Source organism: Passer domesticus, chromosome 3, assembly GCF_036417665.1.
Source record: "Passer domesticus isolate bPasDom1 chromosome 3, bPasDom1.hap1, whole genome shotgun sequence".
NCBI classification, from domain to species: Eukaryota; Metazoa; Chordata; class Aves; order Passeriformes; family Passeridae; genus Passer; species Passer domesticus.
The window spans coordinates 105,277,902-105,298,782 of NC_087476.1; the positions used below are offsets into that span (position 1 = coordinate 105,277,902).

General features: G+C 36.3%; 1 protein-coding gene across 2 annotated transcripts in view; it reads right to left on the reverse strand.

Annotated features, from left to right (window-relative positions):
- PRKN (parkin RBR E3 ubiquitin protein ligase) overlaps positions 1–20,881 on the reverse strand; it is a 675,810-nt gene that overhangs the window by 533,839 nt on the left and 121,090 nt on the right. For both annotated transcript variants that reach the window (XM_064414870.1, XM_064414871.1), the window contains exon 2: positions 18,860–19,023. In XM_064414870.1, coding sequence (XP_064270940.1) covers positions 18,860–19,023 — 164 coding nt within the window. The remainder of the gene's footprint in view (positions 1–18,859; positions 19,024–20,881) is intronic.

Here is a 20,881-nt window from a genome sequence, read left to right on the forward strand (position 1 = left end):
AGCTCCCTAGCATTTCACAAGTGACTGGTGAATACACTCACTACAGGAATTTCTTGCTATCTGAAGCTTCACTGTTGTCAAATATATAATTAATTGTTTCTGTTCTGCTAACTCCATTACATTGTCCACAACACAGCATCACTAAAAAATTTACTCCAATTGATGATTTTTTCCTGCAACGGTCCAATAAAAATAAGTATTTTACATTCATCAGTATAACAATGTCTCAAAATTAATCCATCCAGAGTGGAGTCAAGGATTTGATGCGCAAAATTCAGTTCTGGGAGAGTAAGAAAGCATGGCTGGATTTTGTTTTTACAAAGAGTACGCATTTATAGCACTGTAAAAAAAGAAACAATCTAATTTTATTTTCATAACTGAAAACAAGCTCTCAATTGAACAGCTTTTATCGAGCCAGCACATATATCAAAATATCTTATTGATGAAAATAAGAACACCACATAAGCAAACCTTTTCTTTTCCTCCTGAACTCTCTCTGATTTCATACTTTATAGCTGTATGAACAGACACTTCTCATGTAAAAAAAATAAATTTCCACTTCCTATGCTTCTGCTACAAAGATGACCTGCAAAGAATAAACACTTAGGATTGTATTGAGATTTTTTTTGTTTCTGATAGAGATGGGTTCCCTTGGAAGCTGCTCAAGATCTATTGATACCTTTTTTTTCCAACAGTACAGAGTCCTTTTGACCTGTTAATTCTTTCCCCGGAAATCACAACTGATTTACTTTAGACGCTGAAATTATTCAAGTCATATTAATAATAAAAATGTAGTTTATTACATATTTTTATGCTGCTCATTTGAATGAAAAAACACTCCATGAGAATAACAGACTCCATAATCTCAAGCTCTCCTCTGTTAAAGAAATCCACTACAGACAACAAAACCCTACCCAGCTAAATGTGAAATTCAAACACGAGAAGAATTGGGTTACCTTTAAGTAAGTGGTTTAGGGTCACACTTTTTACTGAACTGAGAAAAAGAATAACGGAAGGTTGGTTTATCACTTACTCTATGTGTGTGTGCATTTTTTTTAATTGCATTTTCATTTACTCTGTACATACTTTCCTTTAACCTTGAAGGTTAAACCTTTCTTTTAACCTTGCTGGGTCTGCCCTCTGTGTTCAGTTTTCACTGAAATAAAAAGGACAGGGTATGCTGCAACCTTTCTCTGCTTTAGACTTCTCTGAGTGTAAAGATCCCAGTACTAGCTCTGCAGCTCTAGGGAAAATGCTTCTTTGAATAAAATAATCCCCCTTCTGTTAAACTGCCACACAAAGAGGTATGGTAGCCACATACAGAACAATCTTTGTAGCTTTACAACTATTTTTTAGAACACGTAGACAGGAAACTATCACCCATGGGTAGAGTACTTCTTGAATTAGAGATGAGAACAGAAGTCTTCCAGAAGGGAATGAATGAAATGTCAATGAATGAAAAGAGAGCTTTTCTTGTACCTCAAATAACATCTTAGGAAAACAAACTGGCAGGTAATTTCCAAACTTAAATGAAATTCAAATAACACTCTGTGATACCTTGGGTTTAACTTTCTAATTTTTTTTTCCCTTCTTCTTCTTGGTTTTGTGCTGCTTTGGTGTGTGGGTCTGGGTTTCATATAAGGGGATTATATGGTGTAGCTTTTCATATGCAGCGACAGTAAGCTCTCTTCACAGAGTAGCTAGACACAACAATTCCTTCCCTAGCTGGGGACCCAAGGACAGCTGGATCCGGATCTCAGGCCCAAGAATACAAACAACATGGACTGAGGAGAGAAAAAATAAGAAGGATGGGACTTCGTGGGCTGGGGCTGTAATTGGACAAGTAGCTTCAATATGCTAATGGACCAAAACATAAAAATGTGAGCTCTTGTGAGCTCTTCCATCTTGGAGCCATCTGGGCAGAGCCAAAGTCATGGCTCTGGTATGCTAGGGTGTGGCCTTTGAAGGGCCTTCTATAAATATCCTTTTATTCCTCTTAACTCTGTCTAGCCTCTGTACCAGTAGTTTAAGGCATCACTGGGGCTCTAAAGGAGACTATAATAGAGAACCTGTGCTGAAAAACAAAACAGGAAAGGCAGCAGGGTGGGAAGCATTTGAAAGATCACCCAGGAACACAGGCTCTCTCCTCCTATCCTGCTGGAGGCCATGACCACAGATTCAAACAGGTGGTACATTAAGGATGTAAGGACTAGATTAATGTGCTACAGCAGAACTGGGTCTTTTATTACCAGGGCAGGGAAGAAATGCACAGAAGAAGGGGCCTCCAAATAAATACTTAATGGAGCTTAGTCTTATAAAAAAATAATAAATATTCCATGTATACAAGTTATCTATATACAGCTGGAAAATTGCCAGCCTACTTTCCAGACTATTCCAATTTGATTTGTCCTGTGTTTAGGATTTGTGCAAAACACAGGGTTAATAGTAGAGAAATGTTTTTGGTATTGCTGAGCAGGGCTTACACAGAATCTATCAGCTGTCCCGTTCCCTGCCTCTTCCCAAGAATTTTCTCATGAGAGCCTGCTTCACTGGAATGGCTACTTGGTAGCCATCACTCCAAATGTCCCTCACTTTCTCCTTCTTTTCCCCCCTTGCTTTGCTAGCCTGATGCCATATGGTCAGAAATATCCCTTTGGTTAGTTGGGGTCACTTGTTCTGGCTGTGCCTCCTCCCAACTTCCCATCCACCTCCAACTTCCTCACCAGTGTGGCAGAAAAGCAGAGGAGGCCTTGGTTCTGTGTAAGTCCTACTCAGCAACACAAACATCTCTATATTATTATCCCTGTGTATACACAAATCCAAAACACGGGATAATTCAAATTGGAAGAGTCTGGAAAGTAGGCTGGCAGTTTTCCAGTGGCTGTTTCTGAAGCTGAAGTTTATTCATTGGCAGCATTCCTGGAGATTATAGCTGCAGTACCTTGGGTACAGGACACAGTTACCTTTATCCTCACCTAACGTGGATACTCAGCTGGTAGCTGCAGACATCCTTAAGCTGTTTGTTCATTGAGAGAATCCTAACTGCTCTGGAAAAAGCAAGATGCTGCTCCACACTTTCATCATGTGAAGATGCCAAATGTCATCCACTGCATATTGGAGTCACACTGTAAACAAGGAGTGCTATTCCTTGAAATCAGCAAGACACTCAAGTGTGTGCCAGCCCGAGTGATAACGTGTGTCTTCCATGTGTAACAACAGAATCTTGCATTGTATGAAAACTCATCATGAAAACAATCAGATATATAATCAAAAGATATTTAGCTTAAAATACATTTGGAAATTGTAAATGCTTTGTAATTTTTTTGCATGCATTAGAATGTGTTTTACTGGGAAACACTAAGGAATACATTTCCATTTCCTGACATTTGCTAATAATGAAGAAATAATTGATACTAATCAGAGTTAAAGCCTGCTATTAGAAATCACAGACTAAATAACCACTTAATGCCATACAAACAATAGCCAACACTGGTACAGAAAGACATTTAGCACTTAAACTAAAAAAAATTATGTGCACTTTCTCATGACTGTCTAATGAGGGATAGCTTACATGGAATCAAAAAAAGTAAGCAATTTCATAATTACATACTATAAACATATTCATTGTGACACAGTAAAACTGATAAAATATTTGGCAGACATCTACAAACTGCAGGGACCAGAACTGTGAGGGCATAAGAACAGCAAGTGTTGATTGACCAGGTTGAAGTTGGAAGAGAGACAGCATTGAATGAAACCATCTGCCAAAAAAAGCCTGGAGAAAGAGGGTCCACAAAAAAGAGGGAACATGAGCTCCAGAGACCAGAGCTCAGTGCAGGAATTTTGAAGAGCAAACTCTGTAGAAGTGGGTCAAAGATTCTCCAGTATAGTTACAATAAATCATTTTAATCTATATTTAACTTTTTTACTTAACCTACTTAAAAGAACAAGAGCACATGTTAGTTTACCAAAATTTTAGCCTGTGTTTTATCTTGCAGGCCTGGGGATTGAAGTCTGAGAATATTTTTTTGATTGCTGTCTTTCTTCTATTGATTGAAAAGAGAACAAACTCTGAAGAGACGTTACTTTGGAAATTAAACTTTAATATTGGATAATGAAAATTCTTTCCATTAATGAATATCAACATAAAATACTTTATTTATTTTTAATTAGCAGAGGGCAAATTTTAAGAGTGTTCACTATATGCCCCAGAAGTGTACAAAGTAAGCAGATAGCTACCATGACCCTCTCAAGAAGTGTTGCAGCATTAGATTTCTTTTTTTTTCTTTCTTTTTTTTTTTCCCCCTTTTTTCCCTGGATTTAACAAGGGGACTGAATAGGATCACAGGAAGGAGCATGAATTCCAATTCCAGTTTTCTTCCATCCTCCACATCACTTTAAATTCAAGTCTTAGTTTGGTCTTTCCCCCAGATCTGAGCTTTGGTAGCTTGCTCTAAGATTCATATTTTGATAATACTGCCTGGGAGTCTCTCTACTCAGAAAAAAAATCTACCAAACATGCTAATAGCAAGTCAAGTTCCTACATTATTATTTTTTTTTAATTAAGATGTTATAGTTATGCTTCAACCACCTCAAAAGTGAGACAAGCAAACAAAACAACCCCTCCTTATAATGGAAGAGGACTATCCATGTAGTAGCCGTAGGTGTGCAACCTATTAAATTCCATTTACTTTCATTCATATCCAAATATGAACTAATATCTAAGTATATATTTCTTTTCCTGAAATACTTAACAGCCCAAGTATGATAGCAGAATTTTAAAAATATGACATTTTTTTCTTTCTGCAGAGATATACCCAGTGGAGAAAATGCCAGATATGTTCAGTGACTGTGAGATATTTATAAAAAAAAAACCTGAATATTTTCAGAAAGAATAAGCAGGACTTTTCAGCTGTTTTCAAAAAGACACTTCAATATTGTGACATGAAGGTCCCTGTTATCTAACCTGAAGAGAAATAACCAAGTTTTCACAAGGAATGGCACACCTTTATCTGAAAAGATAACATCCAGATAAAACATATTGTATGTATTTTGCAACAGAACATAATATTACTATAGTAGTTGCAGTTATCCTGATGATTTAATAGGCCCTTCAAAGGCTTCCTAAAGCCTGCATGATCTTCATATTTCTTCTTGCCTATGAATTGAGAAAAAAGTGACCCAACACTTCCAACACAAACGTAAGTAAAAGAAATAGTGTAAATTATGTAGGTACTCTGCCAAGATGAAGGTGAGACAATATTTGTTTGAAATCAATAAGTTCAAAGAACTAGTAACTAAGTGAAAAATAATACATCACATGCTGAAAACGAAGACAAAGTAGTATGAGTACTGAAGAGTGTCTTTGTGTGGAGGGTGACTGGATTATGAAGCAAGTGACTGAGGCCAGCAATTTAGCTGATGTTCATTAGTTTAGGAAAGAATTAGCCACAAACATGCAGCAACAAATTATATATTTGTTTGTTTATAACAGAGGCATACCAATCTCATTTATAGTTCATAAATTTCACTATTTTCTGAACTAGTATTTTCTCAGCATTTACCAAGTTTCAGTTCTTATGCATTAGAAATTTGTAGCAAAATATGCTAAAATAGTATGAGCCTGTAATACCCTGAAGTTGGCTAAAAAGACACTTTTTACATCCAGAAACCGTCAATTAATTGAGTCTTATTTGGGGAAAAAAAGGACGTTTCAAGCTAAATTAGTACACATTTTTGCCAGCTCAATTCTATTTAAAGCTATTTAAAGTTCATTAAATTAAAATTTATTTTGAATTTTATGGTTGTAGTTAGGAGGGAAAATATACTACTGTCAGTTATTATCTCACATTGCAAGTCAACCACCCTATTAAAAAAAAAAAAAGGGGGTAAATCAGGGCATGCTTTCAGGTTTCTTCCTCCTGCACATCTAGCAACAATTAGGTCCATAAGATCTATGGAGACCTGTATCTCTTAGAGGGTCCAAGGCTTTCCAGAGCATGGAAAGGAGATGCCACTGTGACATTGTGACTTTCTGCTGCTATTTTGGTATGACAGAAGCATGAACTGCCTCATGTCTCAGGTGTTTAAGCACTTCCAATTCCAGATACTCCTAAATAATTCTCTGTCTGAATGCACTTATTTTGAACAATTGCTCTTTTCTGTTAAAATCATCTTTCAAAGAAATAGTTGAGCAAATATAGCTGTTCCCAGATTAATTCCACATTACTTTTGCCTGGAAAATACAGAGATTGTGTTCATTTGGTGCTCAGTTACGTGGCAAACCTTAGAAAAAGCCAGGGTATTACATTCTACAGCTTGATTCCATGTCTTCTCTTGAAAACTGTTAGCAATTGAAAACCAGCATAAAATGAAAGGATGGGGAAATGATTGCTTCCAATCTAAAGCAATGCAACTCCTACCTAATGGCTTCAGGTTGTTTCTGTTCATCTAGAATTTGAACGCCACTGGTTTCTGAAGCATGAAAAGAAATTGAAACAACTAGGCTTTCTATTATCAGAACCTGTAATATATAAAAAGCCTTTAGAACCAGAATATTTTAAACGAATATCAAGCAATCACAAAATTGTTAAGGTTGGAAAGAGCCTTTGGGGATCTAGTCCAACTCCACTGCCAAGACAGCGTCACCTTATGGGCATTCTAATGTAAGTGCTCATCATTAACATATGCCTTTGCTTTCCAGTTCTGTTGTTACCAAACCAACAGCTGAAAATTAACTGGGAGCAAGCTTTACGCATTAACCAGCCACATATTGCATAACAAAATGCACATCTTCCCAGTGAACTGAAAGGAAGACTGCTCTAGGCAGGAGGGAAGAATGTAGCAGCACAGCTCTTCTGCACTCAGTTCAAAATGCGAGCATTCCTTTATGTGCAGCATTTGACCTTTCTTACATAAAAGCGAATAAATTGAAGAAGATGTAAAGCATAGAAGTAACGAAAACATCAAAGCCCAGAAGTTTAAATGGAAGTTTGATAAAAAAGATTGCAAGTTTGACTCGTACATTTTCAGCCCCAGGATAGGAAGTGTGCAAAAAGCTGGTCTGTGTGACCTTAGATCATCAACCTGAACTCTGCATGGGAGAAAATCTTGACTACAGCAAACTCAGTTGAAAACAACAAACACAACAAACAAAAAGTTTGAACAAGAAGTGAATAAAGCAGGGTGTGCAGAAAGAGTACTTCTTACACAGTCAGTGTACCCTGATTACCCAAAAATAACTGAAAAGGACCTCTCACATTGTCTGCAGAAGACTAGACTTAAATTCGAAAGCAGCAATATTGGCAGCTCACACTGTAACACACTTGGACTCACAGCAGCAGGTTGTAGCACCTCTTTCAGCTCAAAATCAGTAGTCCACACTCCAGAATGAGTGACTGCAAATTAATTAATGCATTCCAATAAAATCAAATCACATGGATATAAATTACTAATATAATGAAAAATGGTCAAAAATAATTAGTATGGAAACATTTCTATCAGAAATATGAATGAATGTCACAAGTTTTATGTGACTCTTGCAGGAAGCTTCCAGCCTAACATAGCCAAATAAGTCATGTTGTCTTTAAATAACATTTCCACAATAAAATGGAAGCATAAAACAACAAAAAGTTACAGAACTATGAGGATTACTGAGTTATAAGGGCGTTAAAAAGCATATTTCAGCCTCCTTCCTGCAGAGAAACAAAGTCAGGACATGACATACAATTCTCCAGCAACAGGACCTCTCATGCTGTCCCCAAGATGCATCTTTTAAAAAGGCATTGGCATGCTGACAATTTCAAAAGGGACCAAACAAACCTACCACAAAGAGATTTCAAAGTGGGCAATGGCAAAACAAGCCTCCAAAGCAAACCTCATCCTTCTTTCACTTTAGGAAGGTGACTTCCTTCTCAAATACTCTCTTTTTTCGGACTCTAATGCAACTTCTCTTACGTAAGCGGCATTAAAATCCCTGGTGTTGACCAACAGCCTCCAGTACAGCACAACTTGAAAACAGCAGGTAGTGGCCTAGCTAGTGAGCTGGTGTATATCCTGCAAGGCTGTTCCTGTTCTTTGTGTCTAGAAAAATTCAATTTTTAGTTTTAAGTATAAATACACAATACATCACACTAAATTACATTACAATGGAAGTAGCATGTCTCTAATGCAGTGAAACAACAGAACATATGGAAGTTTCCATAAATGTGAACAAAATGAAGTCTCTTTCTGGTTCTATATTTCATTTATTTATTGATAGCATTTTTTTCAGTATTTACTATAGCTCACTGGGGCCTTACAAAGCCAATCCTTCTTTTTAATAGGAAAATAACATTTCTGAGAGATTTGAATTATGTCAGGAGATAAGTAATTCAAAGATTGCTTTATGACTGACACATATACACCCAGAGATGCAAGCAGATTAAATCCTGTGGCTACTTGAGGCATGAACACATTCTGTGTCAATCTTCCTCCATTTGTTTCTGGAGACTGACACTGAGCATTGCTCATGAGTCAGAAAGGCATCAATCCTTCAGAGAAACAGGGGAGAGAGAGCTTTCATTTGCATTCACTTAAATAGATGAGATCAGCAATGAATTCCATCAGAAATGAACACTTCTGGGGATGCTGTTTTTATTACCTCTGCAGTGATAAAGGATGGCATTTACAGAATGGTCCTCTGAAAAGCAAGTGCACAAATCATTGCAAGTATATAGTGTGGGTACTAACACTGTTATGTGCTACTGCATCCAGTTTCTCCACTCTTCTGAAATTAGAACTCGTAGCTCTAATTCATAATAAGGCTAAATGCTTACTTGGCTGAACAGTGCTTATATGGCCAACATTTGTGTTGAAAATATTAAAAATAATCAATGGCTACTAGTTCAACCTCCCCAAATCTTGTTTCCTATAACGTACTTAGAAATGCAGGCACTTTGGCCCTACATAATTCCTCAGTTGCCTTGATGGATTATAGGATAACAATTCCCAGCATCTGCCTTCAATAAAAATGGTAATAAATATTAAGTATGCTGAGCAAGTTTAATATTTTGTTTCAACTTATTGTTGTAGGTAATGCATTCACTGCATAGCTCAAGTCAGGTAAATGAGCTGGAGTATTTTCAAAACTGGTTTCCCAGACAATAGACCTGCATGGCTTACTGCTCTTCAATTTGGATTTTTATTTTAATCTCTTTAAAAAGGTACTGAATAAACTTCTAGTCTTTTTGATTTTTTTAAAAAAATTATGATTTTGCAAGGTAAAAGTATTTAATCTTATTTAAGATAGGCTTAAAAAAAATCACATGATTCTGATGACCCATTAAGTGGGTCTACCACAGGTTGATTGCTGTAATACAATCACACCTCTTTTAAAAGTGATAACGTGTTCATCTCTACGATTTTAGGTGTCAGACCTTAAAACACATTTCTTCATATCCTGCACAAACTGCCACAGTGCAAAGTGTATTAACACATTGAAAATTTACTGTTTGGTTTTGTTTGTTTTGCTTTAGATAATGGGCCAGTGGTTGCTGTCAATTTATATATTTTTGCAATTCAGTTCCTTGAGTTTCCATGCTTTTGCAGTCATCTGTAGTGTATCTCACCCTTTATCTTACCTCTTGCTTTCCTGCCTGGTAGGACAAAGTACCCAGGTACTTCGTGAGCCCTGCCAAATAATATTTTTTTCTTTGGCTGCTCATCTAATCACCACCACATTTAGTAAATATCATATAAATAAGCATAATCTTGGTTGAACTGTGCAGGTCTACCTGAAACATTTTTATCTAAAATCCCCACAATTCTTCTAGACCTCTGATACTAAGCATGGCATATATTTGTTCATGTATCCTTTCTTCCCTTTGTTACCACTACTGTGCTGTGTTGTTGCACCACTTGCTCACTTCCCTTATTTTTCATAGCATAAAAAAAAAGATAAAATTATTTTTAGAAAACTAACAGAAGTTTCCACTACTACTTAGTGACCAAAAACAAAAGTTACACTTGTATTATAAAGCTAAACATCTCAGAACATTCAGAAGAAAGGCACTGCAGCTTTCACAATTTATAAAGAAGAAGGGACACTTTCATAAAGAATGATGTTTTGAATGATATATATATTCAATTGGTCACTTTAACTTATTTATTGCCATTTATGGTCTTTGAGACATTTTTGCTATAAGATTCTGACAGCAGAAACATTAAGATGCTTTAAAATTGGATTGTTTCTTCCTTTCCTAAAGCTCTGACACTTTAAATTAGAAGTGCTTAAACTGTAGTACTAAACACACTGCTGCAAGACAGATAGTAAACAAAGATCTAAAATTACCACCTAGGGTAATGAAAATAAGGCAGGAATAAAGGTTATGTGATATTGGTTAAAGAGGTGAGCAGCTACTATTATCTTTCCTTAAATATACTTGCATACATTTATTTGTTTTGTACACACAATTTGCTGCATACCATGAAAGATACAAATGAATAGATTGCTATGTTAAAGATGGCAAGGTAGCACAGTAAAAATATTTTATAGGATAATTTGGGATGAGCTGCATAAGAAACAAATCATGAAGTCAGAGCTCTGGTATATAACGCATACCAAATATATGACAATAAAACTTTTATATGCTTCCATCGTACTGTTTTATGTCAAATAGTTAATAGGGAAAAACTGTATTAGGAATGTTTTTGCAGTTTAAAGATGTTTCATTATTGGTATCTCTTTTTTGGTATTAATTCTACCATAAAACTAGAAGATTGGGGGTTTTTTACATCTCTTCGTGAGAAGTACAATCTCATCCGTCAAAATCTACTAACATTTATGCACCTTTTCAAAATTACCTAAAATAAGGTGATGACCTTTTAGCACACATAGATACCTTGGTTTCATACAAGGAGATCAGGAAACACGGAGGTCACCAGATGACACAGAAGCATATCACCCAATAAATGACAGAAACCATGGGTAGAAGGAAATTTCCACTCATTGTCAGATAGAGTAGATCTGAAAAGCAATTTTGTTTTGTCATTTTCTCCCCATTATTTCTTAGGCTGTGTAAGAAAGGACAAATTTCCCTAAGCTGGTTTAATGGGCAACAGATGCTGGGTGGGAACAGGATTTTAAAGTCCTGAAATTGACTGGGAAAAGCAGAAATGGAAGCAGGAAAAGTGGCTTGAACTGTTGGAAACTAATAATAAGAAAAGCAATACAAATGAAGAAAACACTCATCAATTCATTCAGGAACAGCACTGAAAACTGGACTCCACAGGAATGGGAATCACACCCATAACCTCTATGGATGGAAGGTCTATCATTTCACACTGGCTGAGAAGCTTCCCCAGGACAATAAGGATTTTGTGTGTTTGTAAGAGAAAAAGGGAGGGAGAAGAAGAGGGAGAGAATAAGTGAGAGGGAAAATTATAGGAGAGAAAATAAGAGGGAGAAAATTGGCTCACAGAAAATCAGTGGTGTAATTTTGACTAAATCAAAGAAGTCAATGTTTTATCTGAAAAAAAATGAAATAACAGCCTGGTGTGTATATGAAGAAAATTATTCATTTGAGGAACAGGTGCTTTTGCTTCTTTATTTAGCCTAAATGAGGAGACAAAATTGTATTGTTCTACTGTATTCCTTATTACAGATTTTTTTTTAAAAATACTTTACTTTCATTTCTTCAACAGGATTTTAGAGCGCATAAGAAAGCTTCTAGGAATTGTAAATGCATTGAGTGTTGCTCTAAGGACACATAAGGAATTACATACTTTTGCTGCAATAAGTCCTAAAATAATTGTTTTCTTTCTCTTTGAGCCTGTACCAGTGTTATTTTCCTTAGGATGACCAATTTTATTTACCTTCATGGGGCCTTTGCTGTCATAATGCAACTCTGGTTTGGTTTTTTTTATTTTTTATCCCATCACACATAAAAGCATAATAATAATTCTGCATCCCCTAGAGTACAGAGGTTCATCTGTGATGAAAACTGTAACCAGATATGAAGCATTCAAGTTTCCCTCCATCCCTCCAACATTTTCAACTAGAATTAGTGGAAAAGCTTTAAAAATAAAAAGATAATAGGGAAACCCAGAATGGTTTATTAAATAGTTGAGTGACCTTGATAATTACAAATATAAACTTATTGCAGATGACATTTCAGAGAATTAGAGCTGTAAAGATTTAGACAAGTAGAATTAAAACAAAAGTAAAGAAATAATGGTAAGGAACTACATCCTACCTGTTCATTGAGGAGGTATATTTGGTATGCTATTTTAAAAAAATTTCAACACCTTCCATTCCTCCTTTACAATTTTATTTTCCTGAGACAACATTTTCAATGTTAAAAAAGAATTCAGAGATACTCTGCCACAATTTCCCATTTCTTAATCCAGTAATTTCACTATGTAAAGCATTAATCAAATCCTGATTTTTGCTTCTTTTTTGAGACAATACAAATATTAGCAAATTATTGTTCTATTTCATTTCTGAATTATAAAGTACATAGTCTCTATCAATACTTCCTTTTAAATGTAGTCTAGTAGAACAATGAATATCATGTTTTTCCTTTGAGAGAAAGGAAGGAATAAGGTAGAAAATATCCCTACCATCCTTTACCTTCTGCTTATTCAACTACAGTTTTTTGGTAATGATGTTCTGCATGCTAAATTTTTTTTCACCAAAGCAATTTAGAAAGGTGATGAATGAAAGATCTGGGCTGACCTTTCTTTTACTGTCATGATTTAGAGACTCATAAAAGTTATTACTCACTGCCACCACTTTAACAACTACTGCTTTTTAAAGTTTTTGCTTACACATTTTCTCTTCTGCAACCTAAAGATGGATCCAAATGATAAAATGGACAGCATTGCAAACATATGAATTGAGTTATACTCATGACAAGGGGAAAAGACTCAACAAGCGTCTGCCTAATGCAAGTATGTAGGTGGAAAACAAAAGACACATTTAATATTGTGGCAATTTTCAAGATAATTTTGTTCTGAAATGCGATATATGTCCTGAAAAGAACTAGAGTGTTTTGCCAGAGGAGTTTCTTATCTGCATAATGTATTTCATGCAAGCAGTATGGGAGTTTCTCTATCAGACCCACACAAAGCAACAGCTCTTTCAAAAATATATTTCACAAAATTCACTTAATGGCCTCAATACAGGGAATTTTAACAGCCTAAGAGAAATGAATTTTAAGTAAACGTCATCTGTTGCCTGAACGTGTTTGCACACAAAGAAAGTAATAACAACCATCCATGGAATAAAAATTAATTCAATAGATTCACAACTTACTTAAACTGTATGCAAAGGGGAAAACAAAATAAACTCAAATTTAGAAATTTGGAAATTAATCTAAAAGAGCAACATAGGACATACAGAAATATTATGAGTCAGTAAGTCTCCTATAAGAACACTGATACCAGCCTCCCTATTCCAGGAACCCTTGAACCAGACTCAGCAGACAACACAGAATTCATCTAGGTACCAAAACCTAGATACATCTAGGAATTAAGACCACATTTGTACTGCGTGCACACTAAAGAAAGTTTGTAAAGAAAACCCGAAAACCCTGCCTCAGTTTAATCAATCATCAGCAGGCCAACAAAAACACATTAAGAAATGCCAGAAGAATCAAGAAGGACCCAGAAAATTTCAAGGCCACATTAGAATCTGTAGCCCTCAACATAAATGGCTCATATACTTTTTGAAAATTTCAAAATACTTGAAGAGAATTTACTCCTCATTTAGATACAGTTAAATATTTTTCATAGTCTTCTAAATCGATGAAAAACTTAGCATAACAAGACTGGAACACAAGTGCATTTAAAAGCAGAATGGAAATACATTTCCGAGATGGAAGGTCTCATCTATAAATGCAATTAGGTCTTGATCTGGCAGAACAATTGATGAGCAATGTACCCCTTTCTTAATTGCACACAATTTTACAGGAAGATCTTTCCACTATTCCATACTGACAACAACCTTCTGAAAGAATTCTTATTTTTGGTTTTATATTAATTAATTACTGTTACTCATTCCAAAGTGAACTGTAATCAGCAGGGAGCTTTTCAACACTCTTTGGAATGTGGAAATACAGAAAATACTTCACAAAGCAACAATACGGAAATCTGGAGACCCAAGCTAGCCCTGACTTAATATCACAGCAAACATGGCTCTGTGGTACTTTCCACATGCATTGTGAGTGTGTAGTACCATCAGGCCCAACACAAGTCTTGGAAACATTTATTCAACACATCTCTGTTGTCACAGTTAGTCTGCAGCTGTCAAAAGAACCAAGAGCAAACTGTACTGCCATTGTCTCTTTTAGCAAAATCCACATTACCTGGCAACACACACGTAGCATCTCTAGATTTCCTTGTTACTATAATATACCTTAGTATAACTCAGCTTGCTTTTCTTGTTTTGAAGAAGTACAACACACATGTCTTCCAGCTTTACAAGAAAAAAGAAGACCCACAGATCAATCAAATATTGACTAAAAATACTGATATAAGCATGCACACACATAAAATTATTTTTTCTCTTTGAATTTCACATATGATGATTGATTTAGTCAGTTTGTCTATGGGCAATTCTCTACAAACAGCATTTAAGTATGCAAATGTTGGCTCAACAGTATTCTGTAACCCACAGAACTGCTGAGTATCAAAGTTGTTTCTGTGAGTGATTTGGTATCCTATATATAAAACTGTAACACAAGGCAGTAACTACGTCAAAAGACCCAATCTAATCATAGCATTCAGTACTTTATAATTACACATGGAGGTTTTTTTCTGGTTAGGGACACATTTCACAGTGTCACCTGGTTTCTTCTTTGAACCCTCATTAAAATGAAACAAGGCACTATAAGAACTGCTGTAAGCTCTGTTGTACTGGTTGTGCTTAGAGATCAAGAAGGTTGCCATACATTTATGTACACAAGGTCCTTCTTCAATGAAATGCAATATTCCATTTTTCAAGTACCTGTTCCTGCTAAAAGAGAGCACCATTTCTCCACATCACTTCTTTTTTCCCTCCTCTGCAAAGATGATAATTTATGTTGCTACTGCAGTTATGCTATTCCTTTTTACTCATTTTCAGTTATGTTTATGAGCAGTATTTAACAATAACTTCTAGTCGTGCTTTGTTGTTTTTTGAATTATTGTATAAATTATTTTAGGCAAGCACCTATATGGATGGATGCAGTCAAAGCCAAATTAATGTGAAACCTATGCTCCAAGCCTCAAGCCTATGCTGCAGTCAAATGCAAGCTAACACTGACTCAGAAGCTGTCTCAGGGGAGCACAGCTCTAGCACAAAGCTAACAAGTCCTGCTACTTAACACATGCTTAGTCTTTTTCTGTTTCAAAAAACAGTATCTTCCAGCTCTACTTTACAGAGGAAACACTGCCAAAAATAAATGGTACAGAATTGGGAAAAAAGACTTAATTCTATCCCTGTTTTGCTACTGACTGAGGACAAGCTAAGCTACTGATTCCCATCACATCATTTGTCTGCTTTATTCATTTACACTATAAGGTCTGCAAGGAATGGAATCTCTCCTGCAAACTGCAAAGAACTCCATCACACAAGGGCACTCGGAGTTCTCCAAGAAAGAGGAAGTGTGTACTAATATAACACTACTGCTATTGTCAGTAGTAACTTTTAAATTGCTTACATTGAGCAAAATTGTTTATCAATAGATTCTACAGACTTTACTACCAGAAGCTTTGTTAACTCATTTTGCCATTCTCTGAGGCAATGACAATACTATAAGTAGTCCCTCCTGTTAGAACACTTCAAGATCCCTGATATGCTGCTACCTCCTTTTTATTCTGTTGGTGACTCTGCTATGGTTCTGTTCTTCTTTCCATCCTAGGATTGCTACAGGAAGATCTTTCCACTATTCTTCCACACTCATGACAATCTATTTTTGCATCTATATTAATTAATTACTTCTACTCATGCCAAAGTGAACTGTAATCAGCAGGGAGCTCTTCATCATTCTTTGGAATGTTTAGCACACTTAAGTGACACTGTTTGCTAGGCTTTTAGGAATCAGCTTATTGCTCGAATTCCTTCTTATGAGATACAAATTTGCAGGTCTCATTTTTCATCCAGTCATTACCAATCTTTGCTTACCACGGCTCCAATTTCACTACTTGTCCCTTAGTCACCAGCTCAGATACTAATCCGCCTGGTGTACAGTAAAATCAGTGTCTAATCTTCTTTACTTTTTTCAAGGGAAAAACACATATATGTGGTACCAGATTAAATGTCTCCACACATATTTCACTTCTATCCCTCCTACAAATTTTTTACTGTTGTTGATATTAAATTCTTAAGATCTCAACTTGGCACTTTCTTTCTAATAATAATTTCTCTTTAACATCTGTCCATTTCACCTTCATTTATTTTTTACAAGTCTCAGCTACCAGGAATGATTTTTCCTTCTCTCCAAACAGGAAAACAAAAACAGCTTTCACATTCTCAGTTATGTTTTGCATCAGCTGCCTGAGATTCTAAGGTAGCTGTCAAGCCAAATCTAGTTGTACTATGAACTATGTAACCAGTAAAGTTTGTTGTCCTGGAGTATTTCCTATATACCTGCTCCATACTCCTGCAATTGCTGCAGCTTTTCTTATGTCCTCTATAATCTTATTATCTGCAATACCATCAGGTCTTTTTGTTGACCTCAAGATTCTTCCACAATACCTTGGGCAAATAAGTTCAAAAGTAATTTATGAAAAACAGAAGGATAAAATTATTTTACCATAAATTCTATGCTATTGTAAAATGAAATAATTTAAAACATCAGCTGAGAAGAATTTTTCTTATTTTGCATCCAAATCCACAGATCTAGAGAACAAGAGTTAGTTAATTTGCTTATATTTGATGTTAATTTGGAAACTACAGATGCAACATAAATGCCAGCAGTTAGTATTTAATTAACATACAAGTTGTTAGCTTCTGCAAAAAACCCAGACAGCTTACCACAGGAACCCAAACACCTCAAATACTCAACTCTTCTTCTTGTGTTGACAAATTTCCAAGATAAATAAATATACACAATTAAAAAAAAAAAAAAAGGAAACACAGCAGCAAAGTAGAATGCATTAAAATATCTAGAATAAAAGTGATGCTGATGATATCAATCAATGCAATATTTAAAACACCTAAATACAGAAGTATGAATTGGACCATCTGAAACAGCTTTTGAATTTCCTGAGTTAGAAACCAAGAGTGTAAGCAATTAATCTAGATCCAGTTCACTAAATAATAGAAAGTCTTGACTAGACATGATAATTATGACAAAACAAGGAAATTGCATCATCAGGTCTATATACCCAGAACACAATTTTTAATTTACCCTGGCAACAGACTGTATGCTGGAGCCAACAACAAACTTGGTTGCAAGTGTCAAACTGGGCTGAAAATCTGTGTTTCATGCTGTCACAAAATGGCAGTAATACCAACACCTACAGCTTGCCAGGAAAAGCAGAGTGGTTCAGAAACTTCTGACAGAACACAGACACTCCAATCTAGCAACTGGCAACTGACAGCTTCTAAAATTCACATGATTTTTTTTTTATTCTTACACTTTTATATATATGTATTCACATGTATGTGGAGCACACTGCAGGTATGCATCAACACTATTCACAGCTGATGCGCTGGAGACTGACAGCAATTCACACTTCTACACCTTCTTTTGTGTGTTAAAATTCCTTAAAGCCCTTTGCAAAGCAACAAATACCATACCCAAGGAGAAACAGTGATAGGTCATCAATACCGTAGTGACTTTCTGTACTCAGACTTAGCAGCCATTCTGAGTACAACAATATGTCTGAAATATGAGTACAAATTAATCTGAATAGTTCTACATGTGAGGGATCTTATATGCAATCACCTGCACTACTACAGGTTGTATCTGCAGCTCTTTGATACCACTGAGAAGGATGGCAATTTCATTAAATCAGTATTTGCACTATGCTGAAAGGCCAGTTAGGTTTCCCAAAGTTTTCCAATTGTCTTAAATGTGTGATCTTGTGCTAAACCCTGGCAATTGGAATAAACTGCCAAATGCACACATAGGGTAAACAAAACTATTAATACAGCAACTGCAGCTGCCCTGGTAGCAGCAGCAAAGAGCAACTTGAACCTATCTTTCAGTGCTTCTTACTGCTCACTACAGATGAACAGCCCTCCGCATTTATTGAAGAGAATGGTTCGCTAACCTTCCGGAGCTGAAATTCAGATACCTACTTACAGCTCTCTTCTGTGCTCCTTTCTCTGCTTTTAGCTTCACACATTTATGAGTTCAGTGGTTTGGAGAACACTTCTGTGGGCTTTCTGATCTGGAACCACCCCTCCAGCATCACACACCTGTGCAGGCACAACAGCACACGGCACAGCAGCAGCCGTGTAGCTATCCTCCAGGGGTCACAATTGGGTTACAAATTCTATAAAATGTGATGACTGTGCAGCCTGATTTAGAGCAATTTATTCACATCCTTCTTCATTAAGATTCAAATGGAATAAGTAAGATAGAAATTGAACAGATACAGAAATTGTGCATGGCTTGCTTCTGTAGTCAGTAAACATTTATTCACTAGGCACAGCTCTCTCGTGCTCTCTCTCTCGTATTCTCTCTCTTTCCCTACCCTTCCTGCTTGCTGTTTTAATGCATAATTAAGAAGGTCAGAATTAATGAAGCAGTGTGGAGTAAAGTTCAAGGAATCCCCAGGCACTATTTATTTTATTAGATCTCAGGCATGAACATCAGATTGGCAGCATTAGAGGCAGAGGCAGTGTAGCTGGCAGCAGTCCAGGCAAGAAGCTACCAACAATTCTTACCTGCAGTGTCAAGTCATTGCTGAGCTCCCTCCCTGCAAAAATCACCCGCAGCTGGTCAGCTGGAACTCCCTGTCGCTGGGCAACTGCCTCCTTCAGCTGGAGGATGCTGGAATCTGAACCAACCTCCACGGGGAAGCCATGGCTGGAGTTGAACCTGACAAACACTGAACAAGAGCAAAAAATGTTTTTAAGTGAGGATTTGTCATGACATGTTTATACTAGAATGACAGCAAGAGGCTTACTCTTCAATTACAGGAAGCATTTACTATTTTCAGAGAAAAGCTATTAATACTCCAGTGCGGTATTTTTAACTCCCTTACGGAATAGTTAGTGACCAATACATAAAACCCATGTGCTTCCCCTTGGCAGTATTAGAAATTACATAGAGCATTTAGAAACAAAAGAAACCCAGCTAGGCAGCTGTCCAAGTAGTTGCTGCCTGGCACAAGAGATTTTAAGTTCAGTCCTAACCTTCACTGGCACAGGGCACATGCATTTTCTGTGCCCCACATGCACTTCCCCAACACATAAATAAATGCAGGAAACTGAGGTATGCTCTGGAGCCAAAATCTATTAAATTAAACAAGGAAAAACAATTTACCTTTACAAGGTAAAGCACTGTCATACAGACTGGTTTCCCACAACTATAATTCTACAGAAGATAATGATGGAGAGGAAATCACACGCTAGAAGAAATCAGAACCACAGAATTCTATATCTGGGAGTGTTATATTACAGCACAGTCTTTTCAGAGTTCACTAAAATATCTGCAGTACATAACTCCTGTCAGCATCCACCTTCAGTGCAGAAAATCACTACTGCACCAGTCATATCAGTTTTAGAGCTGCAGCAACTGGTTTATACACCCAGAGAAGCCTGGCAAACAAACCCATAAGCCTCCTGCCATTCAGCTGGCAGAGCTGTTTTTCATAAGAAGCCTGAATGTATTTGTTGAGCCCTTGGTCAGGGGAATGACTGCAAGACCTATGAAACAAGAAAAAAAACCTCATTACTTCCATATCAGTCACGGAGGTTGTAAGTACAGTAGACATGTTCCCAGTGGACTGCTTCGACCAATACCTTCACAGGCAGGAAGCAAAGGAATTAGCAAAACTCAATATAAAACAAAAAATCATTTATATCAATTGTACCTGTCACCTAAACTACCTGGGTATTGATTGCAAAAACCAGGCTTTTTAAAGATTTTTTCCTATTCCCACTACAATGTTTTAGCTGAAGATGTTACTCCTTTGCATTTTTGTTGACTGACAGAAGCATAAGCTCAAAAGTACTTATAGAGTTTAAAGAAATAACTATTTTTAAAACTAAAAATAGGAGTTTTATTATTTTTCCACTGTACAGTCTACCAGACAACTCCAAAGGTTTCAGATAATTTAAGAACATTTGAGTATGGCTGAGGCTGCTACCACTGTTTTTCTCAGCCACCAATGTTCTAAGTATTTGCAATTTCACATCTTCAGATCTGGATTTAAGGGATAAGGCCATATTCCAATACAATTATATGCAACATTTTAAGTTTAGTACTTGAAAGTACCCTCTTAATGTACTAAAATTCAGAGTAAGATTTCACAGTACCGTGTTAGGCAAGTGCCCTGCAGTGTGTTCTGCAGCTTCCGGCAGAACATCTCATTATGGGGTTTGATTTCTATTAAAGGGTGTTCTGGAGATAACTGTGCAAGTTCTATATTCAGACTGTTCAGAAGAATCAGGGGAAGTTGAATTTTATTTCAATTATGGCTTGGAGACCAAAGGAGGGTGTATAAGACAAAAAGTAGTTACAGCCAGTGGCAACTGAACATTTCTCATCCTTCCAGGAACACACAATGCTCAACTGTAAATAAAATTATCCATGCAAATAGCTAATATATAGTTAAATCAATGGGGATTATACTTTTTTAATATGCTACACTGTGACTATATATATTTTAAGATATTTATATAGATATGTTCACATACACACATAAAAGGCATATATGTGTGTCTCCAAAGAGCTCTTCCTAA